At 42.3% G+C, this 19,941-nt stretch overlaps 2 protein-coding genes and 1 long non-coding RNA gene across 3 annotated transcripts; all 3 read right to left on the reverse strand.

Annotated features, from left to right (window-relative positions):
• Positions 1–3,688, reverse strand: LOC112569276. The gene is made up of 4 exons (XR_003100359.1): positions 3,525–3,688; positions 3,003–3,062; positions 2,636–2,718; positions 1–1,478 (listed from the first exon to the last, which is right to left on the reverse strand). It is a non-coding gene; the product is annotated as an uncharacterized LOC112569276 (long non-coding RNA).
• Positions 3,689–4,153: 465 nt separating this feature from the next.
• Positions 4,154–6,313, reverse strand: LOC112572474 (transcriptional regulatory protein AlgP-like). The gene is made up of 2 exons (XM_025252177.1): positions 5,443–6,313; positions 4,154–5,010 (listed from the first exon to the last, which is right to left on the reverse strand). The coding sequence occupies exon 1, from the start codon at positions 6,213–6,215 to the stop codon at positions 5,469–5,471; it is 747 nt and encodes a 248-aa protein (XP_025107962.1). The 5' UTR covers positions 6,216–6,313; the 3' UTR covers positions 4,154–5,010; positions 5,443–5,468.
• Positions 6,314–13,696: 7,383 nt separating this feature from the next.
• On the reverse strand, positions 13,697–19,624 carry LOC112574996. Its single transcript, XM_025256476.1, has 3 exons — positions 19,040–19,624; positions 17,263–17,406; positions 13,697–15,558 (listed from the first exon to the last, which is right to left on the reverse strand). Exons 1-3 carry the CDS (start codon positions 19,260–19,262, stop codon positions 14,975–14,977), a joined length of 951 nt encoding a protein of 316 aa, XP_025112261.1. The 5' UTR covers positions 19,263–19,624; the 3' UTR covers positions 13,697–14,974.
• Between the last annotated feature and the right edge of the window lie 317 nt (positions 19,625–19,941).

The raw sequence follows: 19,941 nt of genomic DNA on the forward strand, positions 1-19,941 counted from the left end.
AAGATTTAACAAAATCAAGTTTTATTTCTGCCTGGACAGAATGGGACTGCACTCACATGATACAAGTAAGGTCATCGACCTGTGCACATCTTCGCTTGGTCATCAGACAATTATACTCCTCACAGCCACAGAAAGACTCGTCTTCTCGCTTCAGTCGACAGGTTCCAGAAGATGTTTAGTATCAACGAACAAAATGAAACCAATACAACACATCAACCACCACTTGCACTTTCGTGATCTTGAAAACACCATTGCGGGCTAAAGAACCCTATTTAACAGTTCTTAATTAACTGCTATAATTCTTGTCAGACCAAAAACATGGGTTAGCATGACATCCACATTAATGGGCAACTGATTTGTACATTGCCGCAGTATAATTTTTATAGATGCTGGGGATCTTAGCCACATCGTAACCATTTATTTTCAGGCAATTTACATCGCAAAGTAACAGCATACTCGTAAAGACACCGAGATGAGAGTAGGTATCTGGCAAATACAGATTTCCACTTTCCATTATAACATCTGTATTGTAATGCACTCGATATTAATGTTAACATCATCAACTGGATGTACATCTTTGCATCATCAAACAAAGCATTGTTGTTATCTAAGGCAGCGTTGATAGTCGCGGTAATCATGACCAAAAATAATCATACCTTTCTTGTTTATATCTGCTCGGAATGTTTGTTTCAACGGCACTTCCGATTATGTACAGACAAAACATCATCCACAAACAAGCTTTAACTCAGTCGTACTGTTTGTTGTCTGGCCACGGTCTTTCACAGGCTGCTTGTTAGTTTTGTAAACAGTCAGCGCCCTGAGACAAGAAGTTCAAGAAAAAACAAAAGGCGATCGGCGAACCACTGAACATTGGTTCAATGAGTTTTCTTCTGTTAACCACGTGATATCATCCAAACCAGAATAAGACAAAACTCGCCGAGGTGCACACGCAAGTCTCTTGCTTCCCATCACAGTTGGTCCTTCCAGTAGCATTTTCTGTCGCAGGCCGTATACTCGATAAGCAGGAAAATGAAAGGGATGGGGCGAAGAAGAAGGGAAGAAAAGATCCTTTGTGATTTTACAGTCTGTCATCATTTTTTACCACCTTTCTGCTGGCCGGGTTTCCCACCTGCTGGCTCCTTCCCCTTGGGTGGGGCTTGCTCGCCTCCCTGCTTGGGGTTCTGTTGAGGAGGGGCCCCTGTGTCCTTCTTCTGTCCGCCGGCGGGAGCTCTGTCGGCCATTTTCGATGCGGTGGCTCGCTGGAAGACAAGTGGACACTGGGACGGCAACAGGCGTGCGTCTGGGACTCGAACCGTGTGGCTTGCAGCAGGGAAGTAGCTGCGCACCAGCACCACGCAGGCTTTATACCCACGCGCCACGCATCTGGCCATCATGTGTGTGGACGACAAGGTTCGAACCAATGACTGCAAGTCTCAGGCAGTTGTTCCAGCCGGCTGCACCTTGGGACCAAGGTCTTTCTGCGCAGATGAAGTGAAGACATACAACCGGACAAAAAAACCAACCTGAGCCGGTTTCATGAATGCGTATTGTTTAGAGTTTATGCAAGTTCATACAGGAACTACTTCTTAACCCACAGGTAGCAGCCACAGCAAAGTCAAGTGTGACTAAAGTTAGTGCCATTAAGGGTGAGTTTCAGCCACGACCTCTCAACACACCTCACTGCTTAATTTGAGAACTCCGCTACTCAGTGCAGATATCTACCCTGACAAGTGTTTTATAAAAGCCGTAGTGAACAAAGCTGCATCGTCGTTCTATCATCAAAAGATATTTTATAGATAAAAGCTTGCTTTGAACAGGCGTCCAATTCTAGACCAACATTTAAAAGCTGTTTAAAACATTAAAACTTTTGCCATATTTCTTTAAGAAAGTGGAGGAAATGACACCCATTCTCTCAGAGGTGCTTTGTAATGCCCGTAGCTTGTTTGTGAGTTAACAATGGGATTGTAATGTGCTGAACACATTTGCTACAATGAAAAACAATTCCAGGTCCTTATCTGACCCTAAAAGGCCTCGCCATCTCAAGGTGAACGCTGAAGGTTGACATGCAAGTAACGGAAAAAAGGAAAATGAAACCTCTCATATCGCTTACACAACCATACTGAAAGTCAAAATAAAAAGAGAATAATCCATGAGACAAAGAAACAGAGAGAGAGTTGATACCTTGACTTGTAGTGTGAAAAAAGTTTCGCACAACTGACTAATGATACCTGCATGCACACAAACACAAACACACACACTCTCCTGTTTGTGTACATATTCGCGGACAGAAAAAGCAAAAGAGAAAGACGAAGATTACTTTATATCCTTATTTATGTACGACTCGACTTGTCCTGCAGACGAACTACAAAACTCTCGGCTTACAATCTGTGGAGTTCGCAATTCTTACTTTCACTCGATATCTTCACCTTGCAAACAAGTAACAAAACAAATAACAAGAAACTTAATTCCGATTAAAAGATAGCTGACCTTGTTGACCTCGTGATAAGTTAATCTACATTAGATTTATTAATTTCCTGTTTATGTATTAATATTTACAAAACAAAACAGTATTATTGTCGAGTTAAGATTTGAAGACTCAGCACTTGGGAAGAATTGTGTAAACAAAAATGCTCACCAGGCAAATTGCGATGTTGATGGTGAGAGGGAGAAAAAACAGCTGCAGCTTCAGGCTGGATATTTTTAATTTGAGAAGGTTAGCTGTAAAAAATAACAAACAGCCTGAGTAAAGCAAATACTTCTGACAAAATGCCTTTTGATACCGAACGGCAGAAGGCATTTAGTCTTACAAGATGTTTTTCTTTAATTAAATTTCTGATGCTATTTCCCCAAATCTGAGCGTTTACCCCTTTTCATGATGGAGATATACCCCTAACAGAACATTGTGATCATAGAAAGAGGTCAAATACTGACATTGTTTTTAAAAGAACTCGGGTAAGTGTACATCAAGGTGAGCGGCAGTCAGGAGACTGAGATGATGTTACCTGTGTGTATCGGGGTCACCTGAGGTCACGACTGTACACACGTGTACCGTTGACAGGTTTCTATTACAAGAAAAAGAAGGGTGGTGGTATATCACAAAGTTTCAAAATGTGTGAGCTGAGTCTAGTAGAAAATAAAGCTCTTTATCAGACTTTGTGCTCGTGGCTATGCATTGTAAGTACGTAGTATACAGCAGTTGCATTCACTGACTGCGAAGAAAAAAAAAAATTTTTTTTTTTTTTTTGGGGGGGGGGGGGGGGCGGGGGCGTATGCATACCTCTGTACGAAGTGTCCTCAGGTAATCATAAAAAAATGTGTAGAACCTGTGTGTAAAAATAGACTGCAAGAAAGAAAATGCGTCCTTGTAAGGGAACTACCGAAATATGCTAATTTCCTTACTCTGTCAAAACAGTTGATAGTATGACAGTGTTTGCTATTATAACGATTTATCAGTCTCGCAAAATACAATCAATCCCCTCTGTTACGGTCGACTCTCTCAATGACCGCAGCTGACATTCACTTACCTGGCAAGCCCTTCACCTGCTCGACTGCGCGCGCATCTCAGCAACCGGAAGTGTTTTTAGTGCAGTTATTAGGCGCGAGCACGCAACCTCCGTGCTTTGTCATCTCCCAGCTGTCTGCACATCTACTTTACATTTTATGTAGGTCATCCTCTTTGTTTTTCTTTAGTTTGTTTTGTTGTGTTGTTGTTGTCTCTTACATACGTCGTGACTTTGACGTCGACACAGGTTTCGATGTCGTTGAGCGAGCAGACGACACAGAGGGAGCATTCATTAATACACAGAGCGGGGTGGATGACAGCGGGTGTCCTTTCTCCACTGACAGACACTTTCAAGAAAGATATGTTTCATGTCTAAGTGTTGTAGATACAAATATATTTGAATGTGTGCTGTGTATTTACTATACTGCAGTCCAGCGTATACTTCTACACTTGTAACTTGTATAAATACAAACACACGCACTAACACATGTGCAGAGGTTCAAACGCGCGCAAACGCACTCACGGAATAGGAAAAAGAGACCGAAAAAAGAAGAGAGAGAGCAGTAGATAAAGTTAATTAAAATGACTAATTTCATTTGCTAATGCGATTAACAAGACACAAATGCAATAGCCAATCAGACTGAGCCAAGGTGAATTTTGTTTTCTTTAATTGCTGTTCATCTCCTCTAAGTTGTCACATGTAAATCACATGAGTGGATGGATGTTACATCTCAGGATTTTACAAAACTGAATATCGCTCATCGCCCCAACGATGTTTCCAAGAAATGAGTTTTAACAGCAGCAAAAATTTCTTCCGAAAAGTCAGGAATCAGCGAATTTCCTCAATTATCATTCACATGTTGACTGTGCTTAAAACTGAAAAATCAAAATCAATTATAAAATGTGAAAATAATACTTATAAATATCAACGTGTATTTATTTTAGACAAGTTTTGTGTCGCCTTCCCAATATTACACAATGCCAGAAGGCTACTGGCTTTTCCAAAGAAAACCTAAACATAAAGACATTATATATATATAGGTTGGCATGCAGATTTGACCAGTGGATCACTCACTACAGGTCTTATTCCTTCACCTAGCTATTCATTTTCTGTCTGCAATTTGAGGCGGCATCTCAGTGCCTTTGTTCTGAACAAAGATGGCGGAGAAAATGTTTTGTTTTCAGAAAATGTTTTGATGCCTTTGTTAGGTTCGGAACACAGGCAGGATTCTCCCAGGTCTGCTCGGACTGATTGATGGCAGAATGTGAGAACTGGTTCGCCACTTCCGGTCACAAGATGAGACAGAAAATAACCGAAATAAGCAGCAACCATTGCGTCGGTAGTCCTCAAGATGTATACCCCATAAGCTGCACTGCGGTTGAAGGTGTAGTTTAACCCGGAGCTCTTTAAAGTTTTAGTGAATCCTTGATCCGCCTCACTGGATGGTATTACCTCTGACCTCATGTAACGACCCCACGTGACTGTCCAGCTCCCGGGCTATCCTCATCTGTTACATAGAGAATGATTTATAAACTTAATGATGGAACATTATTTTGGCTATTGTATTCTTTACAAATTCGTGCTCTGCAGGTTCAAGCTAACACTCTTGGCTGTTATGTCCAGTCATACGGCAGTCTACAAGTCATCTTTTGTCTCTTCCTTCCTTCTTCTCTCTACCTTTCTGTGATTGCTGTCATGTCATGTAAACATTCCTTGATCATTTCATGACTATAAATTGAATTCGTTGCTAACTTAAAAGCTTAGGATTAATTCAAAACAAAAAAGTACTTGGTAGACTTGTTGAATTCTAAATACAGATGTATAACTTTGTTTCAGTAGTAAATAAAACACAAAGATAAGATTGAAGTTCCAGCTGTCCATTTAGTAGGTTACTGACATCAATCTTTGTGTTCGAAATATCAATATTTTAACTCCCCACCTGCATGCCACTAGCCTGATGAAGACTTATGCTGTGGGTTTGTTGAGCCTCGATCCCGTCGTTCCCTTCCCTGCAGCACTTCCGGACTCGGGAGCGAAGGTGGTCCTGCCCATGGCCGTGGTGTAGCCGTAGGGCTCAGGCGCCGTCGCCGTCGTTTTGCTGGGAATGGTGGTCGGTCCGTAAGGCTCGGAAGCTGTAGTCGTTTTGCCGAACACCGGGGAAGTGGACTGGGCTGAGGAAGCTTTGGGAGGGGCGGCGGTGGTGGGCTGGACGCGGGTAGTGGACACCACCGGCTCCTTGCTGGGTACGTTCGCCTCCGTCACAGCTGGCTGCTTGATGGGTTCTGCTGGTTTAGGCACAGCAGTGGTGGGCGTCGCCTTTGAAACGGTGACGGTGACGGGGGCTGGGGCTGGGGCGACTGGCTCAGGTACCGGTTTGGAGGTTGGGGCGACTGGCTCGGGAACCGGCTTGGATGCTGGAGCGACTGGCTTGGAGGCTGGGGCGACTGGCTCAGGCACCGGTTTGGAGGCTGGGGCGACTGGCTCGGGAACCGGCTTGGAGACTGGGGCGGCAGCGGTAGGTTTCGCTGCTGGAGGTTCCGTCACCGTCGGCTTCTTCTCCGGTGCCGTGCTGGAAACCGGTGCGGGCTGCGTTTTGGCCGTGAAGCTGGGCTGCGGGGTAGTCTCCACCTTCTTGGTGGTGTTGGTGGCCTGAGACGTGGGTGATGTCATTTCCGTCTTGGCCGCGGTTTTGGCGGACGGTTTGCTAGACATGGTCCCTATGGCAGACGGCTATACCCTTTGTAGACGGGAAATGAGTTCGCTACACCCGGAGAGCTGCTGGTGTGTCTTGCAAGCTGCTATGACTGTGACAGCAGCCAGTAGTGGACTTTATAGTCACCGACACACATCTGGTGCGCACATGGGTGGCTGGGAAGATGGCAATGAACTGTAAATACAGTCATGTACGCCAAGGCCTTCTTCCAGATCCTTGACATGTTGGCTGTCCAAGGTGAAGGCCCTTTTTTTTCTTACGACATGTGCTGTGAAAATAAACAAAAACTGCGCGAATATTTTGAGTGTGTGTGTGTGTGTGCGCGCGCACAAAAGTCCATTATTTGGGATTATTTTGAGATTGTCTAATTTACTTAGCAATACTGCGTTTTTCACAGTTCTTTTCTCGTTGTTATTTGCTGTCGTTGCCTTTAGTGTTATAGGTAGTTTAATCAGGCAGTAGAAAAGCCGTTTGATATAAACAGACAGACAAAAAACCAATCAGAGAAAGAATAAAATAAAGTGATACAAGTCTAGAACTTTAAAGACTAATGCAAACAACCATTGATCGCATCCAACCATTGTGGAAAAGACCTTGGGAAATTTCAGAGGACTAGAAAACTGTGGAATACAAAGGTACATGCATGCGCGCGTACATTTGTGAACATAATTGTGCAGTTGAGCCGATCAAAAAATGTTTTTGAGTGTACATGCAAGTGAAATTGTAAACAATAAAGTATAAGTGCGCCTTCATGACAAAATCTATTGATACATCTTTTCTGTCACATAGGACAAACAACAGCAACGAACAACGTGAAACCATTGTTTTTGTATTCTGATGAAATCCACTCCTGCAAAGGCACGTGTGTTTGCCATATTGTTACAAACAATATAAAGACATCAGTTTTTCTCCATCACGCAGTCTACGACTGTTGGGGGACACCTTAGGTTCAAGGTTCAAGACCAGAGGAGGACAGTGAAGACTTCCTCCATCACGCAGGTTCCAGATGCTAGGGAGGCTGGTTCAAGGCTCTGTCATCTCAACGGAATTTACATTCTCAGATTTGCTGTCTCACTCATGCGCAGTGGAAAAAGACTGAATGTACATATAGGCTATCAAATTCAAGATGTCCCACATTTGTACTCTCAACGAAATTATTGTTATTTATTTTATGTTAAAAGAAAGTTTTTTTTTTTGGCTAGCAATTTATGCCCTGCTCATATTTCTACTCTCAGGTCTACTTCTAATTGTGAAAGCATCTCTTCAAAGTATGGTAGTAATGGTAGCAGAGACACACATGAATCATCCGAGGTTTTAGTTTTACATCTGGACAGTGGGTGTAGCACTTAAATAAATAAACTGACTTATGTTTCCACTTAATATCGCTCGTGTTCCCAACCTACTTTAAACCTACACTTCTCTTTGCATCAGAAATGGCTGTCTTAATAGCTTTCATTAGCTGGACTTGATTTTTTAAGTGTTTGTTAAAAACATTAAATATAATTAAGATTTGCTGTTGCACAAAGGTCAAAGTTGTCCAAATTAGCGACAAGTTGCAGACAGCTCATCATCATCATCATCTGAAGGAAAGGCACTTCATTTCAGAGATAATTAAATGAGGCCAGGAAATTAATAACCAAAGTCGTGTTTATGGATGATTTAACAAATATTTTACAGAGAATCTGATGAACTGTTGGTTCTCGGTAATGGCTTCAGACAGCCGGTGTAAAGTAGATGGTGAGCTTAGAAATGAGGGAAACATTGCACTAGAAAGTAAAACCGTTTAATTACTGTTTCCATGAAAATGTCTGTCTGTGAGCTAGAGGTGGGTTTTCCATACAAGTGAATGCTGCATATATTAGAAATTCATGGAGCATTAATTCAAAATTAGCTATAGTACTAACAATAATTTAATTTGAATGCGTGAGAAAAAAAATTCAGCATGTGATTTTAATTTGAATGTGTACAATATTAACTCAAGAAGCTGTTGATTCGTTTGACATCAGAGAGAATGGAGTGCGAAGTCTTTGGTCACCAAACATAAACAGGTGCAACCAGTCACACCTCTCTGTCTTACCCTTCCTATAGCAAAGGAAGGAAATATTTGAGTTTGGTGTCAGGTTCATCCAGTTGATGAATTGTTACAACAGGCAGTGTCAAAGTTGAGCGAGTTAGCCTGCGGTGGCTGTGGATGTAAGGTCAACAAAACAACCAACCTGTGTGCGTGCGTGTGTATTTATATATACGTGTGTGCGTGTCTTGTTTGCAACTGACGACGACGACGACTTTAACATGTCTGCACAAGACTGCGACTACACATCAGACATCACTGTCCCCGTTCTTGGACGGCTCTAGCAGACGGCGGGTCCATTGATATTACAAACCTCCCCCCCCCCAGCCCAAAACCCTCCCAGACATCGAAATCACAGCAGTAAGGAGTTTTCCCCCCTGACTGCAGTCTGTTTTCTATTTCGAACTCGTTCTCGATCATCGTAGCTTGCAGTGTGTCATCGTGTTACCTCAGCTTTCTTGAGTGAAATTTTATCTCGGGTGGGAGTAGAATATGACAAGTAACGGCACTGTCTCCATACGTACACACACAATGCACTCAATCATAAACGTGTTAAGAACTTACACAGGTAGCCTCTCGGTCACCAACACATTCACACACAGAAGCACAACACGCGCTAAATAAAATACAGTAAAATAAAAAGGCAAAGTCCCCAAGCGCTGTAGTGGAGTGAACTACAAGTGGTTCATCGTGTAAAACTCTGCAAGTAGTAGAGAGCAGAGCGCAGTATTCTCCTCCCACTGCCTTTCATATTACCGGATTGAATAAAAGAATAAATTCACTCAGTGTCAAGAAGAGAGAGAGAAAAAAAAAAAAGAAGAAGGAGAAAAAGACAGCGAAACATAGTTCTACTTCAAGCTTGTCCCAACTACCACGAGGCACTCACGCTCGTCTGCTGCCTTTTCTCAGCTGTTGTAAGCTTGTCCTCCACCTCCCAACTCACCCCTCCCACTCCAGTATAGCTTTGTGAGATTTTGTGAGCTGAGTAAGCACAACCATGAGTAAGCAGACCATTGTTTAGCTCGCCCCACAGCTGCCTGCAGTAGCCCATGAATATTAATTAAATACAACACAAACAATCGAGACAGATAAGCCACGCAAGCTACAGTAACCAGGAAATGAAGCTGAACATAGAACAACATCTGTGACCACGAGGACTGTGCCCCTCACCCTGTCTCACCACTGGCTTCATGTGTCTCTTGTAATGAAGCACACTTAGACATGAGCGGCTTATAGCATCACTGACAGCACTGGCTTTTGGACCTGAGATGTTTGCAGCACTAATCACACCTAGGGTGACAGGCTAATCGGGCCACACTCAGTTCCTTTTTCTGTCAAGCTGCTCCATTTTTAAGGAAATCGTGTTTAATGTCATTGAAATTTATTACCGAATGGTAGCATGGCACGGATGATTTACAAAATTATTTATAAAAGATGATTTACATTAATTTTATTAAAAATATCATTGTCAGTACATTGCTATTATTATAAATATAGTTCACCTTGAGGATTATATAAAAATATAACGTTTCATATACACGTTCTTACACTTTGGGGTACTCTCAATGGAGAGGGGAAAAAACTTTCAGGGGAGATAATAAATTTAAGAAAAAATATTTGTACCAGCGTAGTTAGTTCCCATGTAAAGGTGCTTGATTCAGTTACTTGGAATAAAGGATTGTGTGTGATGGGGAAGATAGGTGTACTCTAGTTCAGAGCAAGGTAAAGGTCAATTAAAGTTTCATAAAACTGTGATCTCGGGACATATCGGCTGGAAACGCTTGGAGACGACTCCTCACTCCTGGCTCTCGGAGCCAGCTTAGTTCCTCTGAGGTTCCCTTCTCATTACCCACCCAGCCTCTCCTGTTCTAACCGTCTACGGTTCACAGGGGTAAAGGTCACACGACTGTCGAACCGCCAAGCGTGTGTGCTTCTCTAATTGAATTCCCGAGTTTAACAAAGTTCAAGGATTGGAGAGCCAGCTAAAGGGTCCCTCCATTTAGTAGGAAAAGTAAAAGTTGTGGTTACGCCTTCATATGTCGAAATCTAGACACAATTAACCACTTATAGTTCCTGCTCAGATGGAAATGAGATACGGAACTATTTCTGTCCTTACATCTACTCTTTCTTTCTATCCTAGAAGTTGTTTTGACAAGCATTTCGATAAAAATTTCCCGCTTTGTTTTCATACCAGACATAACAACTGGTGTGTCAACTAAATGTTATCATTTGTGTGGTACTCACCAGGTGCGAAACGTCTGTTAACGGGAGGTCAGGGTGACATGGTGTGCGCAATAGAGTTGTACTTTATACATGTCGAGCCAAGTGTTGCTTGCTGACGACCTCAGACTATCCTGCCGAGGTTTTCTCGTGCATTTCCCTGACTGTAAGAAAGACCCACCATGAGCTTGCCGTCTACGAGAACTGCAAACTGATGGGAGACAATTGTTTGACATTTAGAGACAGTTGTTGTAATGTTCAGTACAGAAAGTGTACAGTGTGTGGCGCACTTCCTGGCGAGGACGCGCATATCTTTCTCCTTCTTTCTTTTGTTTGTTTGGTTTCTGGTGTCTCTGTTTTCATTTAAACATCTTCAACATTCATGCAGCCTCTTGCTACACACATGGAAGCACACATGGCCACACCAAATATTCCTGCAGAGGGATTTTGTTTAGACCTTGCCTTGTGTAGCACTTGTTCCTACATCTGTCACACACACACGCACGCACAGTGAGATAAAAATAGCCGTCACACGTGCACACAGAGGGCCTCTGTAGAGTGGGGTTAGGGGAGCGCCCCCTACATAGTTACTTTTGTGAGCGAAAGTCGTTGCTTCTGGTAGCATGGTGACGTCACGGCTTTGTACGCAGTTCACACGTCGGAGGTCAGGGGTCATGAACTCGCCGGCCTGCGCTGGGCAAGAAATGATTTAATTGTATCTGACGAACACTGCTTTACACACTTTGCTTGTTGATAAATTAACGCTGGAAATGACCGCTGCGACGATATGATGGCCGCCTTCTACCAGGTATGTACTGGCAGTCCGCCGGGATCGTGCAGTTGCAGATGGAGAGGGGAGGACAGCAACGAGGGGGAAAAGATGAGGGAAGGTGAGAGGAAGCATAACTGCAGTCCGGTTATTACTCTGGTTAAGCTGTCAGTTGCAGGAATAAACAAAGATCTACACACCCAGTTCTCACCTGGAGAAGACGAGGAAATGAAGTTTCAAAAGGTTGCAGGGAATGGTTCGCCTTCAGAAAGAAACTCTGATCAGCAGACGTTCTAATTTCTTAATCAATTAATTTAATCTGCCAATTATTACCTGCTCGCGCATGTAGTTCAGAACACACAAGAGAACATCAGCACACTATCTCTAACACTTTGATGATAAAAATATGCCTCGTCTCGTGTTGGTGGGTGGAGTTTGGACTCAGCGATGGCTGCAGCGACTACAGAGGGTTAATAGACAGCTGGCATACTTATAGGTTGTAGGTATACTACATGTCCTGACTAACCCAAACTGACTGAGAACAAAAGCCATAAAACCAGACTAGAGGGATGTAACCTACGTTAGACGCTTGAGGTTAGTGGATGTGCACGAGGCAGAGGTGAAGACGACAGGTGTCACAGACAGACAGGCGGTGTTAGTGCGCCAGGGGGATAGAGGGATTAAAACAAACAACTTAGTCACGCATATCGTGAGGTAGGTAAGCTTTTACCAAAGGTATTCATATCTATAGGTCAGCACGTGACCACCACGGTTTGGCAGCGGAACTCGCTGTTATAACCCGGGGATAAGTCGTTGTCGGTAGCAAATCAAGAGAAGCCTCTCTGTAATTGGCGATGTTGTTTCATGAGACACTATATGAGGTCATCTTTGCCACTTTAATCACTGTCCCAGAAGTAGAACAACATCCGCGGTGGATGCAAAGCTGGTCACCGCCTCATAACAGACTATAGTGGCTCGCCCTTGATTTCCCCACGTGAGCCCGGACTAACGTCTCATCCTCCCACACTACCGCCCTAGGTGTGTCTGAGTCCTGACACTCTGCTGTAGCCAGGATAGCCACAAGAAGGACCAGATAGTAGGTCACTAAGTATGAAAAGTGCGAGCTTTTCACTTTATCACAGTAGTCATTGCTCTCTTTCTAAGAGCGTATTCTAAGTCGTGTTGGTGGATTCATGAGATTTGAAAGTTCGACCAGCGGACTTCTTTGTGCACTTTAAATGACTCCCTGTCGTATCGTCAATTTATTGGAGACTTACTTTCTGGCATTTCAAAGAGTTACGGAGATAGGAGAATATTTTCATGCAATACTGTAAGGTCAAAACCCATCTTTGTTTCCAGGGGAGCTAAGCGATCAAACTACAACATGAGTGAAGAACTCAAGGACTGCTGCCCTTGAATGATCAGCAAATCCAATGCTGACATTGTTAGTGTGCCGGTGTGCGTATGAAATTCCAGATAAAGAGTGGATCCCTACACGATTAAAACTGAGCACAAGCAAGATGAAAGAGTGGACAGCAGCAGGTCTGGTGAGTCGACCCTCACCCATCAGACTTGAAAACGACCTCATCGTCTGAAGGATCATCGTCTGCGGGAACTTGCCGAATTTCTCGTTCCCTGACACTTTGAAGAAACGACTAAAGAAACAGTAACTTCAACCGCTCCCGATGAACTTAGTGTTGTTTTGTGGAGACCAAGGAAACAGACGCAGTATCTCACCATCATCCCAACATCTCAGGACACACTGTGAGCTCGGAGAACCACAGGTTGACAAAGCACGGGACGTAGGCCGACAGATATACAACCATCCTGTCATCATTCATTATGGCCACGGCGGGTTTACACACCAAAGAAGTGCAGATGGAAATGAATATTTAAATTATAGCTCAAGGCAGGGCGTTGAATCCTGACATACAATCCGTTTCTCTTTTCCTGCTGAGGGCAAAAGAGAATAAAATAAAACAAAAAAAAAGTGACTAACTGTATTTCAGGTGTCCGTACAACAAGGCTCTAACAAAAGTCACTCACCACCCGGCTCCCCACACATTCTCTCTCACACAGTCATTAACACAAGAATAAACTGATTTTCTGAAATAAACTCTTGAATCCTATTAGTGTGCGTGTGTAGGTACGAGCGAGGTACATTCAAATTGTACTTTGAACATTTATTGACAATCTACACATTGGATTTGCTTCAGTATATTTTTGCTGTTTTTGCAGATGTAGCTTTCCTCCTCATTTTTCTCTCTTCGATCTTGTTTTCCCTCCTCAGTCCCCAGTAAATGGCCGCTTACCAGTGCTTGTATACAAACTAGAAACTATCGAATGGCTTACTGAATTATCACTCCAGGAGAAAAATACTTTGCTTACCAGACTCCAGAAAGAGCTTATTACTCAAAAGATGTTGTTGAATACAACTTTTATTTATAAATGATAATATCTTGAAAGTACGACATCACATAGTAATATTTTCAATGGGAAATACTGAGTTTCTGTAAGATATTATAGATACGCTTCATGAATGAATTCCATCAAGACTGAACAGACTTACAAAAATACAAAATGCACCGAGGTGTCGCACAACCGGAAAGTTTGTTCTGATGGTCTTCTGTCACAGGGAAAAAAGTAAAATGAAAGTCGTAGATAACATCTTGATGTGATTGTGTCGCGGCTATTCATTCAGTTGTCAATGGCACACACACACACTAACACACACACACATACCAAACATGAAATATTCGCACGTCGTGAATAATGGACTTGAAATATCTTGTAATTGTTAGAAACTGTGTAATGGAATGGTGATGTTCTATACACCGAATAACAAATGCCAAAATTAACCCAAAAAACATTCGATTCATGATGAAAAATGTCCAAACACTAAGCAAACTCTCACGATCGTTTTGTGTGTCCATTGCCTGATTCCAAGTTTAAGGTGCTGAAGGCGGATTAAGGATTTAAAATTTAATAAACAATGGCAGATATCTTTGCGAAAGACTTTTCATTAAGTCGGTTCAAATGAAAATTGACTGAAAGAAACATTCTAATGCTTAAACTGGTTTCAAACATTGTAACATCAAATAACGCAGAATATAAAATAGCAACCCTAAAGACACGAATTACAGTGTTATAAGTTTAAATTTTAAAATATCAAATTAATTTTTATCAGTTATAAAATAATATAAAAAACATGATTACATCTACCTATATATTTTAAAATCAAGCTTCGTTTCACTTCGATCAAGAACAAACATTCAGAAAAGGAAATTTATATAATCATAAAAGAAAAGCTAGAGAATGCTGGAATGGTTTCACATGATAATCCCACAATTTTTATATAAAATTCAGTAATGATCATTACGACTAACCAAAAGATATCTGCAGTCATGGTAAATATCGTGAACATAACGATCATATTCAGCGGGGAAAATTCACAAACATTACAAAACGACTGGAATACCAGCAAACAACAAATCAATAAGAAAACACTTCTTTAAAAAGAACAAATAAAGCAACCGGCTAAAGGTTCTTTGGTTTTCAAAGTCGAATCTGTATTTGAAAGTTGCTCTTATCTTGACATGACCTGCCATTAGTAGTACAGCAAACACTTTTGTGCTGTCAGAATAACTGTCGCCTCCATATTGCCCTCCATTCATCAAACACGTTTTCAGGTCATTAAACTAGACCACTGTACTCACAGACGATGAAGAATTATATTTTTCTAGACCAGGCACCCGAGGAGGTGAAACCTTGTGTATCGAAGATTTTTGACTTAATTTCAAGGACGGTACACTCTCTTTTTCCAGGCTGCGATTGGACGTTGATTTAATCACGTGATCTTTTGAAATGACAGAGATGGTGGAGCCACCAGACGAACTGCGCGTGGAGCGGTCTCTGTCGTAGCGTGGATTGGCTGTCGACGTCACGTGGTCTCTGTCGTAGGTCGACGATATCACGTGGTTTCTGTAGAACGCTGGATTGGCTATTCCACTCCTCTCTCCATCGCTCGCCCTTCTTCGCGAGCTGCTGTGCACGACCCTCAAGTCGCTTGCGGTGTCGGTGGTGGAGGAGCTAGCGTCGGGGCGGTTGGACATGCAGATGATGATGGTGGCGAGGATGCAGAGGATGCTGCCGGTGACGTTAAGGGCAAATCCCCAGTCGTAGGAGACAGACGGCTTCTCTCCAGGGGCCCGGAACAGGAGATCCCTCTTGATCTGCTCGATTTCCTTCACGAAGATCATCGCCCCAGAGAATCCGGTTAAAGCTGGATAGCAACATAAAAGATATTCAAGGATAGTTCATCATCATCATCATCATCATCATCATCATCATCATCGCTTGGCAGTGAGCTCAGTGTGTTCAAATAAAAGGAAAAGGCGAAAGGGGAGACAGATACAGCAAACACAGTTGTAAACTAGCAAAATAAAGATGGGAGGAAGAAAGAAGGAAAGAGAGTGGGAAAATGAGGAGACCACCGGTTGGTGAATTTATTTAGGAAAGAAGATCCTACAGATGAAGTAAGATATTGTGACACTCAAACGACTTGCAGCACATTCCAAGTCTGTACTGGCAGCCAGAACAGCTCGTAGGAAAGCAACATTATTAGTAAGGACAGACATCTTGTAGGTTTTAGAGTAGAACAAATATTTTTCGAGTCAGTTGAGCATTTTGGAATAACAAACTATTGAGTTAGTTAAGTATAATTTTTTTTTTCAAATTAGTATTTAATGAGTAGTCTTTAAAGATGTTCAGGTAGTCTCGGCAAACTGAGGGTCTATAGACATGTGCTTGTCTGTAATACTACCTCCATACTACTGTGAAGAGCAAAAAAGTAGTCCACAAGAACGAAAGAAATAACCGCCTTATTCTCCCTCCTTCCTCCCCCGCAAAAGAGCGTTCATGGTCTACAGGTGCCAATGCAATGAAGAGATGAACATAAATCATTTCAATATTTATGATCCTTGCATACAGTAAACATAAAGTGTCACAGAAATATGTTGAAGCATCCCCACGCGCTTCATGGACTATGTGAAAATGTCATTGACTGTGAATACGACAGTATTGTGAACCAAACACTGTGTGAATCATATTTTTCATTCTTCATTCAAGATTAGGGTTTTATTTCATCTTTCTTTTTTCTGTCTTTTCATTCATTCTTATGAGTGCCTAAGAACTCAGAGACAGCACCATCAAGCGCCTATGAGCCCCAAAACAAACACAAGGCAGGGTTAGGTCAGGTGGTTATAAACCGTAACTTGAACAGTCAGATAAAGGAACGAAGTGAACATAACAGAAAAAACATGTAGTAGAGATGACAAGACAATGCATCAACAGTCTCCGGCACTCGCACCGCCATTTGTGGGTGAGAGAGAGCTTGTGTGTGGGTGAGAGACAGAGAGCTTCTGTGTCTGTGTGTGTGTGTGGGTGAGAGAGAGATAGAGAGCTTGTGTGTCTGTGTGTGTGTATGAGGGAAGCTTAGTGGTTAAAGCAGTCAGTAAAAATTCAAATCCTTGCATTAAGACAAGGTAAGGTACCCGTCAGGTAGCTCGCCACACGTTGCTGTCAGTACCTCCGTATCATGTATCAGTATCATGGTGACTGAGAGAGAGTCACACTTCTTTGAAGACTGAGTCACACTTCTCTCGAGACAGACACTGAGTCAAAGCCAAAGATAGTCATTGAGTCATACTTCTTTAGAGAGGAATATTGAGTCAATGTCTAAAGATAAAGAAATGAGTCACATTTTTTGGAAGACAGACATTGAAATCCATTCAGAAATGTCACGATTAGCAAAATTAGAGCTGAGATGAGAGGATGATGTAGGTTTACTTACAGTGCCTAGGGATGTATTCACAAAGCCACTGACTGATGGGATGCTCGCAGTCTGTAAAGCAGGAGTTTTAGTAGGTTTAATTAGCCACTCTCACTGTGTTAATGACAAGGAAAGAATGCAAACAGTTGTACTCACAGCCAACACCTGATGATATCTCCTGCAGGCGGGACAGAAGGAATATCCTGGGTACACTGAAGTTCAACAACAAACCCAGTGCCAGCGACAAGGACATCACAGCCAGCCCCACACACTGTAAAGCTTGGGCGGCTCGGTGATAATCTGCATTATAATCATCATCATCATCATTTTCATATCGCCGTCTTCCTCATTTTATTGACCTAGTCATTATTCATTGACATAAATGTCACTTTTTCCTTCTCCTTTAGCTATTTCCTTCTAAAAGTAAATAAACAGAAACAATGCCTTCATTCAGCACTGACAAACACTTGTCTAACTCTCAGACAGCACATTCCCATCATTCCTGGCGATCGCGTGCTTTCATCATGTCGGCTGAGGTCACAAGCCCCTGCAGTGCACTGAGACATTGTCAACTCTTTGGCTGCTCAAGGCTTCAACTAGGTCACATTACCCTGTGCGCATGGAAATCCACCGCTTTCAAAAAAGTCATTAAAAAATAACTATAAGAGATAGAAATTTTTAAAAAAATGATAATAAGAGATTGAACTTAGTAAAACTAAAATATTCCTACCTGAATCCTGCATGAATAGTCACTATTTTTGGTAATCCAAAGCAAATAAGTTAGGTGTAATTGAATTTTCAAAAAATGTTCACACAGGGATGCACAGGATATATCATACTAGCACAAGTTACACCTCCAGGAATCACACTTTGATAACCGTATATAAACTTGAAATGAATAAACATTGTTCTTGTCCAAAAAAAAAAAAATCAGATTGATGCATTTAATAATATTATTATCGGTACACTAAGAAGGTACAGAGCGGCGCGAAAAAAAAATAAATCACTACGGAGCACCGAGTACCTAATTTTCACCCGTGTTAAAAAATTATATCTGTTAAACTACAAAAAAGACAAACAAATGTGATACGCCGTTTAAAAGAGCATTTTAAACACATTTGCATGGTGTTAATTTCAAGAATTATAGGCTCTGATTTCTTGTAGTAAGCTCACATGAAAGATAGTAAATGTTTAGATTTCACAACCCGATCGGAATGTCACACGTCAGAAATTAAAGAAAATTTTTTACATGATATATACAAGCATAAAGTACCATTTTATTAGAATATACATTAGAATTTAATATTACTCACTGTTTTCTTCTCATTTTCTGTTGTTTGAGTACAAATCCACGTCAAATCGAGCTACCCCCAACGCTTTAGTTTAACTTCAAATCCAATTGAGTCCATGGTGTGTAGGTGGACTGTGTCTTACTATTGTATTACGAGTTTGACATGCGTGTATATTCCTCAATGCAGGGTCTTTAAAGTCGACATTTACAAGAACTAGATAACTACTTCAGAGAACTGTTTCTTTTGTCCAAACATCTAGTTCTTAGTAAAAGCACTGATCAGATAACACATTACCATCACAGTAACACACACACAGATCTTTACTCTTTTCGGTAATTTGAGCTGACAATAAATAAACTACACAAAACTTTCAAATATGACACAACTTTTCAAAACAAAGACTTCACTGTGACCCTGTCCCCACCACAAGCCTGTATAATGTGTGTGTAATTTACTTTGTGTGAGTGAGTGAATGTTGTAGAAGTGTCTGTTATATGTCAACATGGATGCCTGGCTGTTGTTGATTCAGTCTGTCATTTCTGTAAAGTGCTCTGAGCAAATCATTGTAAAAGCGCTAAATAAATATTTATTATTTTTATATGAAGGGGAAAATGAAAGAAAGTGTGAGTGTGATTACTTACTGATGGAGCCATTGACTGTTGTACACACGTACAAGGTGGAGTGCGATGACGAAGGCAGGGTCCTGCAGACGTCCCACAAGCCAAAGCGGTACATGTTGGTCTGGTTGACGGTGACGAAGGCCCAGAAGGACACGCTGAAGCCTGTGATGTAGAGGGCGAGGCCGGCCATCACCAGCAACACGCCGAATCGGTAACAACCTCTCTTTTCAGCCAGGAACGCCATCTTGTCCGAGGAGACAAGTCTGTTAGGTTTGTCGCACAGTTGTCGAGCTTGGAGTAACGTCACAAGTGGTGATGGGATCCCAGCTGAAAACGCGTCACTCGAAAAAAAGTCCCCGTGAATGCGTCACCTCAGCCCTGCCACTGTCCTCTCCTGTCTCACTGCGCCATGACTCTGCCTCAGGTACATCCACACCCCGGACTACAGTCTGCAGCGAGCCTACACCTCAAATATTTTCTGTTTTATTTCAAAGTACAATGGAGTCCGCACAACGAAAAAGAAGGGCAGACAACATGTCGACAATGGCTCTACCTGTCTCTCTGCAGGCCTCCGACACTGGGCTAATCAGGGGTTGTCTTTCTTGTCTGTCGCCATGTGGCGATGTCACAATATAATATACTGCCCAGCGACAACGCTCGAGAGAAGGATAAAGTTTCCCGCCAGCAGTTGAGCCTGTCTCACTGCTCACTTCACAAGAAAGCCCCAGGTAGAAAACCCTAACCCCACTACTCCACAAGGACAGGTAATGAAAAAGGGGAGGAGTGGTGAAGGGTCAGCCGTACATTCTCTACCTGAGCCTCCTTCTCGGCTTGGGTGTGTACAGTGTACCTGTACGCATGGCTGAGCAGGTGGCTGTCCGCGGGGCCAGTGGACTCATGCTAGTCCAGGGTCAAGAGGAGTT

This window comes from Pomacea canaliculata, linkage group LG1 (assembly GCF_003073045.1).
Source record: "Pomacea canaliculata isolate SZHN2017 linkage group LG1, ASM307304v1, whole genome shotgun sequence".
Lineage (NCBI taxonomy): Eukaryota > Metazoa > Mollusca > Gastropoda > Architaenioglossa > Ampullariidae > Pomacea > Pomacea canaliculata.